At 47.1% G+C, this 17,738-nt stretch overlaps 1 protein-coding gene and 1 long non-coding RNA gene across 5 annotated transcripts in view; one reads left to right on the forward strand and one right to left on the reverse strand.

The window, feature by feature from the left end:
- Positions 1-1,293, reverse strand: part of eea1 (early endosome antigen 1) — a 92,127-nt gene extending 90,834 nt beyond the window's left edge. For all 4 annotated transcript variants that reach the window (XM_052033533.1, XM_052033532.1, XM_052033531.1 and 1 more), the window contains exon 1: positions 1,053-1,293. In XM_052033533.1, coding sequence (XP_051889493.1) covers positions 1,053-1,076 — 24 coding nt within the window. In that variant the 5' untranslated portion in view covers positions 1,077-1,293. The remainder of the gene's footprint in view (positions 1-1,052) is intronic.
- On the forward strand, positions 1,166-16,040 carry LOC127580295 (uncharacterized). Its single transcript, XR_007957802.1, has 3 exons — positions 1,166-1,295; positions 4,420-4,527; positions 15,390-16,040. It is a non-coding gene; the product is annotated as an uncharacterized LOC127580295 (long non-coding RNA).
- Positions 16,041-17,738: the final 1,698 nt, after the last annotated feature.

Consider the following 17,738-nt stretch of genomic DNA (forward strand, 5'->3'; position numbering starts at 1 on the left):
GAGGAAGGGGAGTGGGGCGAGGGGGGAGAGTGGGGGCAAGGGGCGGATTGGGGGCAAGGTGGGGAGAGCAGAGGCAAGGGGAGGAAGGGGAGCAGGGCCAGGGGAGCAGGGGCGAGGGGGGGTGTTAGGGGTGGGAGGCGAGGGGGAGGGTAGGGGTGGGGGCAGGGAGGAGGCGAGGGGTGGGGGAGAGGGGAGGGGGCAGGAGTGTAGGGGTGGGGGAAGGAGAGATGTGGGGACAGGATGGTAGGGTGGGGGCAAGGGGGCGCGGGGAGGAGAGAGGAGGGGGCAGGAGGATAGGGGTAGGGGCAAGGGTGGGAGGGGTGGGGCGGGAGTGGATGTGAACCGAGATTTTGAACCGGGGGCGGGGGAGAAGAGGGGGGGGGAGGGGAGGAGGGGGGAGAGAGGGAGGGAGGGGGGAGAGAGGGGGAGGGAGGGGGAGAGAGGGGGGGGGAGGGGGAGAGAGGGGGGGGGAGGGGGAGAGAGGGGGGGGAGGGGGAGAGAGGGGGGGGGGAGGGGGAGAGAGGGGGGGGGAGGGGGAGAGAGGGGGGGGAGGGGGAGAGAGGGGGGGGGAGGGGGAGAGAGGGGGGAGAGAGGGGGGGAGAGAGGGGGGGGGGAGAGAGGGGGGGGGAGGGGGGGAGAGAGGGGGGGGAGGGGGGGGAGAGAGGGGGGGGAGGGGGGGGAGAGAGGGGGGGGAGGGGGAGGGGAGAGAGGGGGGGAGGGGGAGGGGAGAGAGGGGGGGAGAGGGGAGGGGGGAGGGGGGAGAGGGGGAGGGGGGAGAGGGGGAGAGGGGGAGGGGGGAGAGGGGGAGGGGGGGAGAGGGGGAGAGGGGGAGAGGGGGAGGGGGAGGGGGGAGGGGAGGGGGGAGTAACTCTTCCAGTGGCGGTCCCCACCCCGTCCCACTCCCCCAGCCCGTCCCCACACACGGCCCCGGGCCCAAGGACGCCGACGGTGGGCGCCGAGCCGCGGCCCAGCCGCTCGCACAAGGCCTCGGCTGCTCGATCAGGAGCGGGGCCCGCCCCGGCAGCCGCCCGTTCCCTCCGCCCCGCACCTACCCTCTGCAGGATCCGCCGGAGCATGGCGGCGGGGACGGGCCTGCTGCCCGCCGACACGGCGCTGGACTGGGCCGGAGCGGAGCGGACGGCGGCGCCTGGCTCCGTCTGACTGCAGGGCCGGAGGGAGGAGCCTGTGGGCCGGCGGACGGAGATCGGCGGGCACCTGACGTCTGTCAGCCCAGCGAGAGCAACGTGCGGCGGCCGCGGCAGGGCGGGCAGTCGGCATCGCACCCCGCCTCCTCGGTAGGTCGCCCCGGTCTCCCCCCACCCCCACCCCCACCCCCACCCCCACCCCCCTCACTTGCTGAGGGGTTTGTTTTGGTTTATTTGTTGCACGAAACGAGGGATCAAACTTCGCCGTCGCCTGGAATCCAAGCAGTGTGACCCAAGGTGTCTGAGCCCACTGTCAAACCAGCTGTGGCAAGATCTGAGCTCCTGACAACAGCAAATGTACAAGTTCAAGTTTATTGTCAAAGGCAGGGGATAAATGCCATGAAAGTTAGTTTATTTGCAGCAGCAGCAGCAGCACTGTGCATGCCAAATGTAAATTGCATAAAATTTAAATTATACATAGCTTTCAACACAAAATAAACAATAACTGCGTTAGTGCAAGTTGAGGGAAATATAGTCCGAGGTAGAATTAGGGTTTTTCAATTCAGTTCGACAACAGTGGGGAAGAAGCTGTTGTTGAACCTTGAGGTGTGGGTCTTCAGGCTCCTGTACCTCCTGCCTGGTGGAAGCAATGAGAAGAGGGCATGGCCTGGATGATGGGGGTCCTTGATGATGGATGTCACACTGCAGACATGTATTGTCAATGTGTATTGTCTCTCCTGTGTCCCATAAATAGATTTGGGGATACAAGGTCAGGTATGCCATGTTGATCTTGCCAGTGAGGGATAAATATTGAGCAAAACTGTGGGAGAACTATCCCAGTCTCCTGCAAGTGATAACATAGGATGTTTTGCACCTGCAGACAGAATGATCTTGCTTTATAATCTCAGCAGAAAAATGGTAATCCTAACTAAGATTCTAACTTTATTGTACTAGAATGGGGCCTGATCACATAATTTCCTCCCTCAGAAGCAAAAGTCTCACCACGAGATCAAATTAGTCTTATATATATGTGATCACAATATGATTGAGTTCAGTTTTAAATTTGAGAAGGAGAAGCTGATAACTGGTGTATCGATATTTCAGTGGAACAAAGGAAATTGCAGTGGTATGAGAGAGGAGTTGGCCCAAATTGATTGGACGAGTAAGCTAGCTGGAGGGACGGTGGAGCAGAAATGGAAGGAATTTCTACAAGTAATAAGGAAAATGCAGAATAGATATATTCCAAGAAAAAAGGTTTTGAATGGAAAAAAAGCACAAATGTGGATAACGAGAGAGGTGAAGGCTAAAATAAAAGGAAAAGAGAGGGTATACAAGGAAGCAAAAATTAGTGGGAAAACAGAAGACTGGGAAACTTTTAAAAACCTGCAGAAAGAAACTAAGAAGGTCGTTAGGAAAGAACAGATGAATTATGAAAGGAATTTGGCAGATAACATTTGAAAGGATACTAAGAGTTTTTTTAAATATATAAGGAGTAAAAGAGAGACACGGGTTGATATAGGACCAATCGATAACAGTGCGGGAGAGATTATAATGGATGATAAAGAGATGGCAGAAGAACTAAATGAGTATTTTGCATCGGTCTTCACTGTGGAGGACATCAGCAATACACCAGTTAGTCAGGGGTCTCACGGAATGGAACTGAGTTCAGTTAAGATTACTAGAGAGAAGGTGCTAGGAAAACTAAATGGGCTAAAGACTGATAAGTCTCCCGGACCGGATGAGATGCATCCCCGGGTTCTGAAGGAGGTGGCTTTAGAGATAGCAGAGGCATTGGTGACAATTTTCCAGGAATCGATAGACTCCGGCATGGTTCCGGAGGACTGGAGGGTCGCAAATGTAGTTCCGCTGTATAAGAAAGGTGGGAGGCAGCATAAAGGAAATTACAGACCTATTAGTCTGACATCAGTGGTGGGAAAGTTATTGGAATCGATCCTCAAGGATGGGGTTATGGAATACCTAGAGGTGCAAGGCAAGATAGGTCCTAGCCAACATGGTTTCATGAAGGGAAGATCCTGCCTGACCAACCTATTGGAGTTTTTTGAAGAAATCACAGGTAGGGTGGATAAAGGAGAGGCAGTAGATGTTGTGTATCTAGACTTTCAAAAGGCCTCCGACAAGGTGCCGCATAAGAGACTGATTAATAAGATGAGAGGTCATGGAATTACAGGTAGGATAACAGAATGGGTGGAGCATTGGCTGGTTGGCAGGAAGCAAAGGGTGGGAATAAAAGGATCTTGTTCTGGTTGGCTACCGGCTACTAGTGGTGTTCCGCGGGGGTCGGTGTTGGGGCCGCTTCTTTTTACCTTGTACATTAACGATTTGGATGATGGAGTAAATGGTTTTGTGGCTAAGTTTGCAGGTGACACCAAGATAGGTGGAGGAGTAGGGAGTATTGAGGAGACAGGAAGGTTGCAGAGAGACCTAGATAGTTTAGGAGAATGGGCAAGGAAATGGCAGATGAGATTCAATGTTGAGAAATGTGCAGTTGTACACTTTGGAAACAGAAATAAACAGGCAGATTATTATCTAGAAGGAGAGAAAATTCAAAGTACAGAAGTATAAAGGGACTTGGGGGTACTCATGCAGGATACCTTAAAGGTTAACCACCAGGTCGGATCGGTGGTAAAGAAAGCGAATGCTATGTTGGCATTCATTTCGAGAGGTATAGTGTATAAAAGCAAGGAAGTGTTGATGAGGCTCTACGGGGCACTAGTGAGGCCTCATTTGGAATACTGTGCACAGTTTTGGGCCCCATATCTTAGGAAAGATGTGCTGATGTTGGAGAGGGTTCGGAGATTTTCGAGGATGATTCCCAGAATGAAAGGGCTTACATATAATGAGTGTTTGTCGGCTCTTGGACTATACTCACTGGAGTACAGAAGAATCAGAAGGGACCTCATAGAGACATTTAAAATGTTGAAAGGACTGGACATAGTAGATGTGGTCAAGCTGTCTCCCTTGGTGGGTGAGTCCAGGACCAGAGGGCACAATCTTAGAATTAGAGGGTACAGGTTTAAAACAGAGATGAGGAGAAATTTCTTTAGCCAGAGGGTGGTGAATTTGTGGAATTCCTTGCCACGTACAGCAGTGGAGGCCAGATCATTGGAGGCGTTTAAGGAAGAGATAGATAGATATCTAAATAGTCGGGGTATCAAGGGATATGGGGATAAGGCCAGAAATTGGGGTTAGTGTTTTTTTGTTCCCCCCCCTCAATTTCTCATTTCTTTTTCTTTTTTCCTTTTCCTTGGAGCAGACTCGATAGGCCGAATGGCCTACTTCTGCTCCCTTGTCTTGTGATACTATTTTTATATGACAATTTCCTGAAACACAAGCCATCAGAACAACTGCTCCTCAACAAAATGTGAGTATTCCTAACTGCAAGTTTTCTTGCTCCCATTGAAAGGTCTTGCCTAATCTATAATTAACTCTTAATAATGTTAACCATAGATTAATGAAGATATAATTTTAATAAACATAAAGTTGTGTCAAGAACCTTTGAGAAAAAGAAAACGTCTCATTTACGTGGCACATTTAAGATAAGATCTTTATTAGTCACATGTACATCGAAACACACAGTGAGATGCATCTTCTGCCTGGAGTGTTCTGGGGGGCAGCCCACAAGTGTTGCCACGCTTCCGGCGCCAACATAGCATGCCCACACCTTCCTAACCCGTACACCTTTGGAATGTGTGAGGAAATCGGAGCACCCGGAGAAAACCCACGCAGACACACGAGGAAAACGTACAAACTCCTTACAGACAGTGGCCAGAATCGAACCCGGGTCGCTGGTGCTGTGATAGTGTCATGCTAACCACTACACTACCGTGCCTGCCCATTTTGCAATCTTAAGATGTCCCGAAATATTTTACATTTAATAAAGACTTTGGTATTGCAGCCCCTATTGTTGCACATGAATCAGCAGCAATTTGTGCATAATTCCCAAAAGCACCAATGTAATAATGACCAGGTAGAATCCAACAAGATGTTGGTTGAATGATAAATATTGGCCTTATTTTTCTCCACTGGTGCCATGGAAACCTTGCAACCACCTGACAGAGCAGCTGGGATGCTGGTATACACCTCATCAAAAGGGTGACACCTCCAATGGTGGCACAGTGGTGCAGCTGCCTCACAGATCTAGTGACCCAGGTTGGATCCTGATTTCTGGTGCCATCCGCGTGGAGTTTGTACATTCTCGATGTAACTGTGTGGGTTTCCTCCCACATTCCAAAGATGCAAGTTGATATTGGTATTGGTTTATTATTGTCACTTGTACCGAGGTACAGTGAAAAACTTGTCTTGCATACCGATCGTACAGGTCAATTCATTACACAGTGCAGTTACATTGAGTTAGCACAGAGTGCATTGAGGTAGTACAGGTAAAAACAATAACAGTACAGAGTAAAGTGTCACAGCTACAGAAAAAGTGCAGTGCAGGTAGACAATAAGGTGCAAGGTCATAACAAGGCAGATTGTGAGGTCAAGAGTCCATCTCATCGTATAAGGAAACCGTTCAATATTCTTATCACGGTTGGATAGAAGCTGTCCTTGAGCCTGTGGTCAATTGGCTGCTGTAAATTGCTCCTAGTGTATAGGTGGGTGGTAAAATCTGGCAGGAGTGGATGGAAATGTGGGAAGAATAAAATGGGTTTCATGTAAGTGGGTGCTTGTTGACCAGCACACACTCGATGGGCCACATGGTCTGTTTCCTTGCTGTTTGCCTCTATAACTCACTGTGTAACATTGCCTTTGGGGGCCTGGCAGGGTAGATGTTGAGATGTTTCCACCAGTGGGAGAGTCTCAAACAAGGGACACAGCTACAAAATAAGGGGCCGGTCATTTAAGCTGATGCGGGGAGGAATTTCTTCTTGTGAATCTCTGGAATTGTCTGTCCCGGAGATTTATGGAGGATAGATGACTGGTGGTATTTAAAGAGGAGGTAGATAAATGTTTGAAAGATTGGGGAATTGACAGCTGTGTAGAACTGCCACTGGAGAGGAATTGAGTCCTGGGGCGAATTAGCCATGATTATATTGAACAGTGGGGCAGGCTCGAGGGTCCTGGTGAACTACTCCTGCCCCTATTTTCTTGTGTTCTTGTGTCCAACAATGCAATGTTCTGGCACTGGATTGTTGGAATGAATTTTCTTCCCCAATCGATGGAGTGGGAGTTCAACCCATAATCTTCTGATTCAGGAACAAGGAAGCCACCAAGCAAGAGTGATTTTAAATCGCATCAACAAAGTTGAAGAGACAATACTTCCAGTTATGAACTGTCACTCTATAATTTCCTACTCATTCTGAAAACAGTCAGTGAAATTGATTGGGCCTAAATAAAACCAAATGCCTCCAACATCACTGAAAGAAGGTCCTCGCTAAACTGGTGAAGCTTGGAATTTTGTCCCTTGTCTCATATTCTGCAGAACAGGGCTTCAGCCATATATGATGAAAGAAAACAAGAATCCAAAAGAACTTAACTGTTAACTAGTAATCCATGTCCCCAAAACACAGAGGCACGTGGATGCTTTGCAGAATTTCTTTTAAACAGATATTAAAATATTTTCATTTTATCATATTACTGTTCAAGTTTTGTAAAGCAGAAGATACCAAATACAAACATCTATCCATACAAAATAAATGCAGAAAATGCTGGAAATTCTCAGCAGGTTGGGCAGCATCTGCGGAGAGAGAAACAGAGTTAACATCAGGCTCATGAGAACCTTCTTCAATTCAGACGAAAAGTCGTTGATTTAACCCATTCATTCTGTTTCCCTCTCCACAGATGCTGCCTGTCCTGCTGAGCGTTTCTAGCATTTTCTGTTTCTATTGAACATTTCCAGAATCTGCAGTGTTTTGCTTTTTGAATACTATCCATACAGTACATTAAGTACTCTGCAGTAAATTGCATTAAAAAATTGGCATGGTAAAATAGATCCCTTCATACTCAAGCATTTCTATAGTTCACAAGGGTTTCCAGTTATAGTCGGGAGCTAACTTCAAATGCTTGCTTCAGTCATTCTGGATAGACAATGATTAATGGAGAGACCTGAAAGTGCAGGGGTTTATTCCATGAGGGAAAATTTTCTTGTTAGTAAAGAAAGAGTGCGGATGAAGCACAAAGAGTATTGTATTGTCTAAAAGCATATAGAGTTGAATCACAGCAAGGAGCACTTAAGAGTCAAAAGCATTTACACTCCCTGTATTTTTGTCTCAGTATTTTAACGACAAGCAGACGAAAGGTTAAAGATCACATGCCAATATGAATACTAAGATTAGAGGTTCAACAATTGGCTAAGGCAAATGTGTGTCACCCCACTGAGTCATCCAAGGGCAGTGCTTTCCAGCATATTAATCATTCTGAGGGTATTTTGAAATTCAAATGTGGTTAATTTGATTTCTGAATAATACATTTAAAAAATAGCTCAAGACATCAGCAATTGGCCTGTGATCTCAGTGCTGATAATCAATGATGTAGGCTGTGAACTTTAATCATTTTTATGTTTGATGGTAAAATTCCAACTCATAAAGCAGAAACTGGGAGTGCCTTTTGATCATTCTGAGTGCTTTACATCCTTGGTTCCAAACAGTGGGATATGTTTGTTTGGTAAATACAGGCATGAAGAGTAGATTTACGAATGTCGTGTAAGTGTACATCTGTCTTTGTACTAAAGTCAGTGTGTGTTGATAAAAATGTTGCCTCACTGGTTGCTGATCAGTGATTTCTCGTAGACAACACTAACTATGGATAACAAGCTCCTGATCTGGATTGGATGTGCCAAGACCAGGTGCTGGGAAAATGTAGCGAACCAATGTAGAATCAAACATACAATGCTACCTGCTACAGTTGAAGGGACTGTTTCACCTTCACATTCGTTTCACTAACATTCCAGAAGATGGATGTGGAAAAAATAGTTGGCGAACAGTAAATAAAGATGAAACAATTATGCAGACTGCATCAACAGCAGTCACTTCTGTTTATATAATGCTTCAAATGTTCCAAGGCTCTTTCCAGGAAAATTTGGCACGGAGCCGTTAGAATATGTTATAGCAATGACCAAAAGCTTTGATAAAGAGGTTGTAAGCAGCTTAAAGAAAGCTGAAAAGGCAGAGAAATTTCAGGGTGAATATCTCGAGCTTAGGGCTTTGGGAGCTAAAGGCAAGGTCGCCAATGGCAAAGTGACTGGAGTCAGGCATCTTCAAGAGGCCAGAATGAGAGAGGAGTGGGTACCTCAGAGGGTTGTATGGCTGGAGGGAAAGAGGGCTGAGGCCTTGGGGGAAATTAAAAACAGCAAGAATGCTGAAACTGGGCAATCACTTAACCTAGAGCCGATGTAAATCAATCAGAACAATAAGGTGGGTGAACCAAGCAGACCAGGTTAGGACACCTGCTGTGGAGTTTTACAGGACCTCAAGTTGACAGTGTGATTAACAGTTAAAGGGCAACAAGGCATGGCTGGGAGTTCCTGCAGCAGGAACAGGGAGGAGTCAGACAACATTATAGAGATAGAAATAGGCAGTCCTTGTGAATGCAAAGGGTGGCATAGGTGGGAGAGCTGCTGCCTCTCAATACCAGCACCGCAGGTTTAATCCTCACCTTGGATGCTGTCTTTGCACGTACTCCCCATGGGTTTCCCCACGGTGTTCTGGTCGTCCCCTACATCCCAAAGACACGTGGTTTGGTAGGTTAATTGGCCACTGTAAATTGCCTCTCGCGTGCAGGTGAGTGATAGAATTGAGGGGGAGAGTTTGTGGGACAATAACATGAGATTAATGTGGATGGATGTACGATGGTTGGTGTGGATTTGTTGGGTCGAAGGGCCTGTTTCTGTGCCGTGTGGCTCAGCTGGAACACCTCTCAGTATCAAGTGAGGCAATAACAATGCGAGTAGTTTGGTGCAGCCTCACTGCCGCCAGAGTGTGGTTGGAGCCCGAAGCAGTAATCATTCCAAATAATTAGTTGCGGTAAATTTCTACTCATTCAGGACTGGTTGTTGGATCAGCAGTCATACAATTTAAAGCAAGTGGAGAGATTGAGAGCGGGGGGCGGTAAAGTCACGGGGAGGGGGGTGACACAAAGGGTGGAGGGGAGCAAGAAAGGGCTTGGATCCCCATAATAATCTGTTAAAGAAAGATGTGAGGTTACAGATGTGAGGGAGTCTGTTCACCACATAACTGAGGAGTTGCATTGCTCCAGAAATGGGTAAATTTACACCTTGAGTGAAGTTGAGCTGAGGGATTCCAGTGCACGTGTAGACACTGCTGCTGTGTTTTTGACTGATGTTGCTGAGGGACAGCAAGTAGGTAAGTAAAAGGAGGGGAGGGCGCAGGATTATATACCTGGAGGACTATAGAGCTGCAGGTGTGAGCACAGGGGCAAATGAACTTGGCTGAACAGGGAGGGCATAATGCCAACCACCAGAACAACAGCAGAGGAACAGTGAAAGAAGATGGTAGGATGGGCCCAGTGCTGGAAGATGAGATTAATGTGGATGGGAGCCCAACTGGTCTGACTGGATGTGGTGGACAGAACAGCCTGTTTCTGTGCTGTATGATTCCATAACTCAAGAGTCAAAGACTGCAGACAGATTGTGAAGGACAAGCTGGTATATGGTACCAACTGATGCATTTCGGGACTGCAGTAGTGTATAGACCTGACTAGTGGGATCCAACCAAGGAGTTCCAGGAACAATGGATTTTTTTGGATTCAACAGAAAAATTAAGGAGGGGAAGCTTGGAGAGGTGGGAAAAGAGGGTGGGGGTGGGGAGGGGGAGATTACAATAACAGCAGAACCTGAGGGCTGGTGTTTTACGGAGTGGGAGGTAATGGCAGGTTTGAAGGACAGGGGAATGGCAAAGAATCCTAGAACAAAATAGCACAGTAAGATCCCATCATGCCCATGTTAGCCTTTTATATATTCCTATATTTCTATATAACGTAGAAAGAGCACCTCATTGTCTACTTGCACTGCACTTTCTCTGTAGCTGTGTCACTTTACTCTGCATTCTGTATTGTTTTACCCCGTACTACCTCAATGCACTGTGTAATGGATTGACCTGTACAAACGGTGTGCACGACAAGTTTTTCACTGTACCTCGGTACAAGTGACAATAATAAACCAGTTCCAATTCCAAGAGGCCATTTGACCTATCGAATCCATGCCAACCCTATAATCTATTCTTCACAATTTCCCACCCCTACTTTTCCTGTAGCCCTGCAAATTTTTTCTTTCATCAATTATTTGTCCAATTTATCCAAATCACTCTGAACACTCTCCCTTTCCTGGTCTTTGTCCCTTCCATAGTCCTCCCTCTTTCATTCCCATGACTTTCTTGCCCTTTTCCGCTACCTGGCTTCACTCTCTCCTCTCATTCATGGGCTATCCTCTTCTGCCTCATGCTCCCCCTCAGCTCCTCTGCACGTTTCTCTCTCTCTCTCTCTTCCTCACCTCCCTCGCTGCCTCTCTCTATTACATTCTGTCAGAGAAGAGGCCCGGGGGAACATCGCGTTGGTTCATGAAAAAGCTGAGAGAGAGAGAGAGAATGACAGGATATAGACAGGAAGGTGGAGAAAGATGCAATTTCAGGACCTGCTCAGGACCGGACCTGATAGGAGGATTGCTGTGGTAAGTTATGGGAAGGGAGAGAGGTAGCTGACCAGTGGCTTCACTGTTAGTGACAGGCCATAAGACCATAAGATATATGAGCAGAATTAGGAAATTCAGCCCATCGAGTCTGCTCCACCATTCAATCGTGGTTGATTCTTTTTTTCAACCCCCATTCTCCTGCCTTCTCCCCGTAACCCTTAACCCCTTTAGCAATCAAGAATCTATTAATCTCTGCCTTAAATAAACCCAATGACTTGGCCTCCACAGCTCTTGGTGGCAACGGATTCCGCAGATTCACTGCCCTCTGGCTGAAGATGAGTTCCTGATTGTTGTTAGTGGAAATGATGGTGGAGTTTCAGGAGACAGGAGGGAATTTGATATAGTTAAAAGCAAAATTCTGCAGAGGTCTCCACTCTTGTGGGAACCTGCAGCACACAGGACTTGTGTAAAATTTGTCTTTTAACCACATTTTTAGGCTCAACAAAATAAAGGCTGCACTTATTGGATATGACCAGAGGGGGCACCCAGAGTCAACACTGATCACATGGTCCAATTCCAATCAATTTGGATTCAAACCAAAAAATTTGTAAAACTCTTCTTGAAATTCCTTCACGTTGCCATTCTCACTGCTTCGCTTTTGAACATCTATATTTTCCAGATGTTCCAGGAACGTGATGACGTGTTGTTTGTCCCGTCTGAGCTGTCAATAACATGTTTGCTGCGTCGGATAGACAAGGAGTGATGTTAATCCTCATGCAGTTGCCAGGGCTCAGGGTAACATTGAAAACAGAGTGATCACAAGAGCTGCTACATAAACACGTTTTCACAGCAGTCCTCCTGTGGATACTGAGAAGATACTTCACCTCGTGCAGCTAGGGCTATAGCTTCAGAATAAGGGATCATCCAGTATGATGGAGATGAAGAGGAATTTCTTCCCTCAGAGGATCTTGAATCTTTGGAATTCTGCAGCACAGGAAGCTGTAGAGGCCAAATTACCGACAGGTTCTCTAAAGGAGTCACGGGTAAAGGGAAAAGGCGGGAGGGAAAGTCGTAAGTTGAGTTTATTGTCATATGCTTAAGTACACATATGGACAGGTGCAATGAAAAACTTACTTGCAGCAGCATTACAGGCACATAAAATCAGATATACAACATTCACAAGAAAAACAATTTAAACATAAACTATACACAATTTTTATAAGAAAGAACACAATTTGAACAAAAAAAATCAAGTCTGTTGTAGAGCAAAGAGGTCATAGTGTTGCTATACAGAGGTAGTGATTGGGGTTGTACAGGTTGGTTCAAGAACCGAATGGTTGAAGGGAAGTAGCTGTTCCTGAACCTGGTGGTGTGGGACTTCAGGCTTCTGTACCTCCTGCCCGATGGTAGCTGCGAGAAGATGGTATGGCCCGGACGGTGGGGATCTTTGATGATGGATGTTGCCTTCTTGAGGCAGCGCCTCCTGTAGATACTGCCGATGGTGGGGAGGGATGTGCCTGTGATGTGTTGGGCTGAGTCCACTACTCTCTGCAGCTTCTTACGTTCCTGCATACCAGACCATGATGCAACCAGTCAGGATACTTTCAACAGTACACGTGTAGAAATTTGTTAGACTGTTGACGTTTCGGGTCGAAACCCTGCATCAGGACTGAGAATGGAGAGGGGAGACAGTTAGTATAAAGAGGAGAAGGGGAGTGGTGAGACCGAGGATAGAAATCACAGGGGGTGAGAGAAAGCAGCAAGAGAGGGTCTCACAGAACTCCCTTCAAAGAGAGGAGGAAACGTCAGCAAACCTTGAAGAGACTTCGCAGTGGAGGGGTAAAATGGAGGCACATGTGACTGCAGATGCTGGAGTACGGAGCAACAAACTATCTTGAATCAGCCTTGACTTTGGTTTCTTCTATCAGTGCCTATTGCAATAACTGCCCACCTCTGGCCTTAGACTGATTCATCAGCAATGGATCAGGCCAGGGTGTGGGGCATCCACCGGATTTGCTTGTGGTATGATGGAATTTACTGCTGAGAGGAAAATGAGCATCACCCTGTCACTGGACACTCTGGAAACAACTGGCACAGGACTCCTGACAGAACACTTACCTCCCTTCGAAGAAGAGAACAGAAAATGGCCAAACTTATGGTTCCCTCTGATTTTACAGGGCCACCCTTGGCATCCAGACTTCCAGAACAGAGCAACTAAGCAAACAATGACTGTTCCAATCAGGCAGAGTGTTGTAGAACCCAGTAATCACCCCCCTACCCCCGTGAGGCTCCACAATCACTCCTTCAGCACCCACCTTTGGATTCTTGATGCTGGAAGGATTGAAGGAAAGGTTTATAATGGAATAAAACTTCAACAAATTATAAATAACAACGAAATGTACCACATCAGTATGGAAAATACACAGTGTAGCACTTATATTTTGCGATTGCCGTTCAGTTGGGTTCATTGGCTGGCCGCAGTGCAGTGTCCTACTCTAGAGTGATAGAGTTATACAGCACGGAAAAGGCCCTTCAGCCCAACTCATCCATGCTGACCAAGGTGCCTTCCTGGACTAGTCCCATTTGCCCGCGTTTGGCCCAGGTCCCTTGGAACCTTTCCTATCACGAACCTGTCCTTTGAACAAATAGTCCCTGTTCCCATCCCCTCCTCTAAAACGACAACCCGCTGAGAACCCTGAGTTTCCCCGCCGCTGGCATCGTGGTCAGCCGCCCCTTTCTTTGCTCCCCCAGGAAGAGCTGATTCCAATATCTCCCTGGGTAGGGCTGAGGTTGGAAGGAGGTGAGAGCCGATGGGGGAGAAGGAATGCTGACTTCTCTGCTCCACAGTGTCAGGGTAACTCCCCTGGAACAGCAGGCTGTCTCCCTGCCGTGATCAATATTGCTCAAACCTCCAGATGTGTGATAACACCATCCACACAATCCTGCTGTACCGATTTTTATTTTATTTGTATATTTTCTGGGGATCTAGGTGTGACTGGCGAGGCCAGCATTTATTACCTAACCGCTCCTGAGAAGGTGGTGGTGATCCACTTTCTTGAACTGCTGCAGACCTTCCTATGAGGGTGTTTCCACAGGTCTGCTGAGCAGGGAGTTCCAGGATTTAGACCCGATGACAGTGTTTCCAAGTCAGGATGGCGTGTGGCTTGGAGGGGAATCGGCAGGGGATGGTGCTCCCATGCACGAGCATGGTAGAAGTCGTGGGTTTGGGAGGTGCTGCTGGAGGAGCCTTGGCAAGTTACTGGAGTGCACTTTCAAGATGGTGCACTCTGCAGGCACTGTGCTGGTGGCGGAGGTTTGGAGTGTCTGCTCTCTGGGGGTAACAGCGTAGCTCTTTGGTAGCTCTCTGATCACGCAGAACAATCCCCTCCTTGTGGAAACCAGTCTGTTCCTGAGCTGCTTCACTTTGTTCTCTCATCACAGTAATTTGCTTCAGGGTAACACGGAGCAGAACTCTCATTGAATTGGCCTGGGAGTCCACAGAGTCACAAGGACTTTGATTGAATTCTGCCTGCTTCTTCATGAAACAGAAACCTGCTCTATCAGCTGTAGTAATGTGGAGTGTTGGTGTCAGCGGGCACAGAGAAACTGGCTATTTGTGTCGTGTGTGTGTGTGTGTGTGTGTGTGTGTGTGTGTGTGTGTGTGAGAGAGAGAGTGTGTGTGTGTGTGTGATTCCGTGTATGTTTGTGTGTGTATGCGTGTGAGATTCTGTGTGTGTGTGTGTGTGATTCTGTGTATGTGTGTGTGTATGCGTGTGAGATTCTGTGTGTGTGTGTGTGTGTGTGTGATTCTGTGTATGTGTGTGTGTATGCGTGTGAGATTCTGTGTGTGTGTGTGTTTGTGTGTGTGTCATTCTGTGTATGTGTGTGTATGCGTGTGAGATTCTGTGTGTGTGTGTGTGTGATTCTGTGTATGTGTGTGTGTATGCGTGTGAGATTCTGTGTGTGTGTGTGTGTGTGTGTGTGTGTGTGTGTGATTCTGTGTATGTGTGTGTGTATGCGTGTGAGATTCTGTGTGTGTGTGTTTGTGTGTGTGTGTGTGTGTGAGTGAGAGTGAGATTCTGTGTGTGTGTGTGAGTGAGAGTGAGATTCTGTGTGTGTGTGTCTGAGGAGGGGAGGAGATCCATGGGGGGATGGACCAAGGGGAAAGAGGAATTACTCCAGCCCCATTCCTCAACTCTTTCTCTGCTATAACGTCTCCACGTAACATCTCATCTAAGGTGATCTTCTGTTAGAACCTGCCTATCACTATCTCTTACCTGCATCTACTACAATTTGAATTCTCCCACCTTAGGTAATCCCCACCCCCCTTCCCCACAACCACCCCCCCACCACCACGCTTCTTCTCTTCTTCCCTTTCCTAGCCTTTTTTTCCTCTCTCTTTGTACCTGTGACCCAGCCCCCGGTGGACCTGCTCTCCCCTCCTCCCCTGCACCTGCCTATCACTATCTCTTACCTGCATCTACCTATCACCACCTTGTACCCAGCCCCGCCTCTCCTCTTCTGTCCACCTATCACTGCTCTGCTTTTCTCCCCTATATATTGGGCTTCCCCTTTTCCTATCTTCAGTCCTGAAGAAGGGTCCTGATCCGAAACGTTGACCGCCTGCTTTTCTCCCACAGATGCTGCCTGGCCTGCTGAGTTCCTCCAGCGTCATCGTGCTTTTCATCAACGTAATGAGTTGCTTTCTTCATGAAGCTTCAAGGCCAGTAACAACCCTGCCCAATTAGAATGTCAATGGCTGTAGACAATAGGCACCAGCAATCTCCTTTGAATGTAAACAGGGCTTCAATCAGGCTTCTGGCAAAGTTACAGTGTCAGTCAGGCCTTGTTGGGGACATTTGTAGCCTATTAGAGAACATTACCAGGGCTGTTTGAGTCTGGGGTGACCCAACAATGCACCACTTTAATTTATATTAGGAGCTAGAGGAAGCGAGCTGTGTAAATGAATTAACACAGCTTTGGTGCTCTTGAACCCAGAAAGCTGCAGCAGAGAGAATGGGAATGATCACATCTCACTGTGTTTGCTGTCAACCGTGTCACTAATGATCTGTAACCTTGAACGGTCATCTCCAGAGTCTTGATACTTAAATAAACTGACTCTTCATGCAGCTGCTGAGCTCCTCTCAGTCCTGGTGCCCTGGCCAACAATTTCAATGGCACAGCCACGTTGCCAAAGGTTCACGTGTACTTTCAGTGCATGGCTACATGATATACTTGGAAAGCATTCCACTTGTCAACAGGACATCAGTGGAGGATTTCACAAAGCTTGTATTAAGGGCGTCCACCCTGAATTCCACTGTTATCTCAGAAAAGGACCATTTTGAGTGTTGAAATGTGTTAGCATACAGATTTATTCAATGCAAAGGACAGCAGTGTGCTTTGAGTGGGGAATATTTTCTCAGAAATTGTGCTATTAAAATGCATACTTTCCTTGCAGTTGCTACCACTAATTTTAAGATCTATTGCGCTGTAATTTTTGCTATTGATTTCAACAACTGTAACTACAACACCAGCTGCTCAAAGTAATTGTGAAGTGTTGCCAATATTTTGTAGCACAAACACAGCATATAATAAGCTGTAGGTACTTTTAAATCTGAGTAACTATCCTCAGATCCCTGTAATTATAGTTCCAAAGCTGATTTAGAAATTCCCTTTCATCAGCTCCCCACAAGATAACTGCAACAACACTTCAAAGATGAAGCTATTGCCATTCTGTTCCAAGGTGCTGAATCTTCCTGCTTTCTTAATGATATTGGAAGACCAGTAATTACTGCCCAACTAGAATGCTGGTTGTAGGCTAATATATGCTGTCTCTACAATCTCTGCCCCAAGGCAATGGCAACTTGCTTACAATGTAGAAAGGGGTTCCATCAGGCTTCTGGCAAAGCTACGGTGTCAGGAGGGATCATTGGGAGTATTTATAATCTAGTGGAGAACATTACCAAATACCTGTTACTGGGTCCATTCAGGTCTGGGGACCCTAGGAGGTGCTCAGCAGGTCAGGCAGCATGTGGGAGGGAAATGGACAGAAAGGGACCCTAGACCTTGTCACATTCCTGATTGACAGTGATTGAGAACAAGAATAGCTCCTTTGAAATTCTCAGTCAAGATATTGTGAAAACATCGTTTACAAGACTTGATAACCCACACTTTGACACTTATTAAATTTTCTTGCCTTTAACAAGTAAAGTGTCCAAAGAAATTGGTGTACAAGATGATAAGAGGCATAGATCGAGTGGACAGTCAGAGACTTTTTCCCAGGGCGACAATGGCTAACGAAGGGGACATGATTTTAAGGTGATTGGAGGAAGGTATGAGGGGGATGTCAGGGGTAAGTTTTTTACACAGAGAGTGGTGGGTGCGTGGAACGCACTGCCGGCAGAGGTTGTGGGGGCAGATACATTAGGGATATTTGAGAGACTCTTAGACACATGAATGATAGAGAAATGGGAGGGGAGGGGTTAGATAGATATTAGAGCAGGATAAAATGTCGGCACAACATTGTGGGCCGAAGGGCCTGTACTGTGCTGTAGTTTTCTATGTTCTATGTTCCAAATATTAACAAATACACATTGACTCCGGGCCAGGACAATGCAGACGTGGTCACAGATTACAGGGACCATCTTAAAGGAGGAGAGAGAGGTAGAGAAATTTAGGGAAAGAACTGCAAAGCTTAGAGGAGGCCGAGTGGTGCAACAGTCAGTGCAGCTGCCTCCAAGTTCTAGCAACCTGGGTTCGGTCCTGACCCCCGGCGCTGTCTGTGTGGCGTTTGCACGTTCTCCCTATGACCGTGTGGGTTTCCCCCGGGTGCTCCCGTTTCCTCCCGCATCCCAAAGATGTGCAGATTGGCTAGCAGGGTGCTGCAAATTACCCCTTTTTGTAGATTAATGGCAAAAAGACTCAACAGGGAATTGATGGATCCGTAAGGGAGGGAGAATAGATCCACTGCAGCTGAAGGCATGTCACAC

Source organism: Pristis pectinata, chromosome 19 (assembly GCF_009764475.1).
Source record: "Pristis pectinata isolate sPriPec2 chromosome 19, sPriPec2.1.pri, whole genome shotgun sequence".
NCBI classification, from domain to species: domain Eukaryota; kingdom Metazoa; phylum Chordata; class Chondrichthyes; order Rhinopristiformes; family Pristidae; genus Pristis; species Pristis pectinata.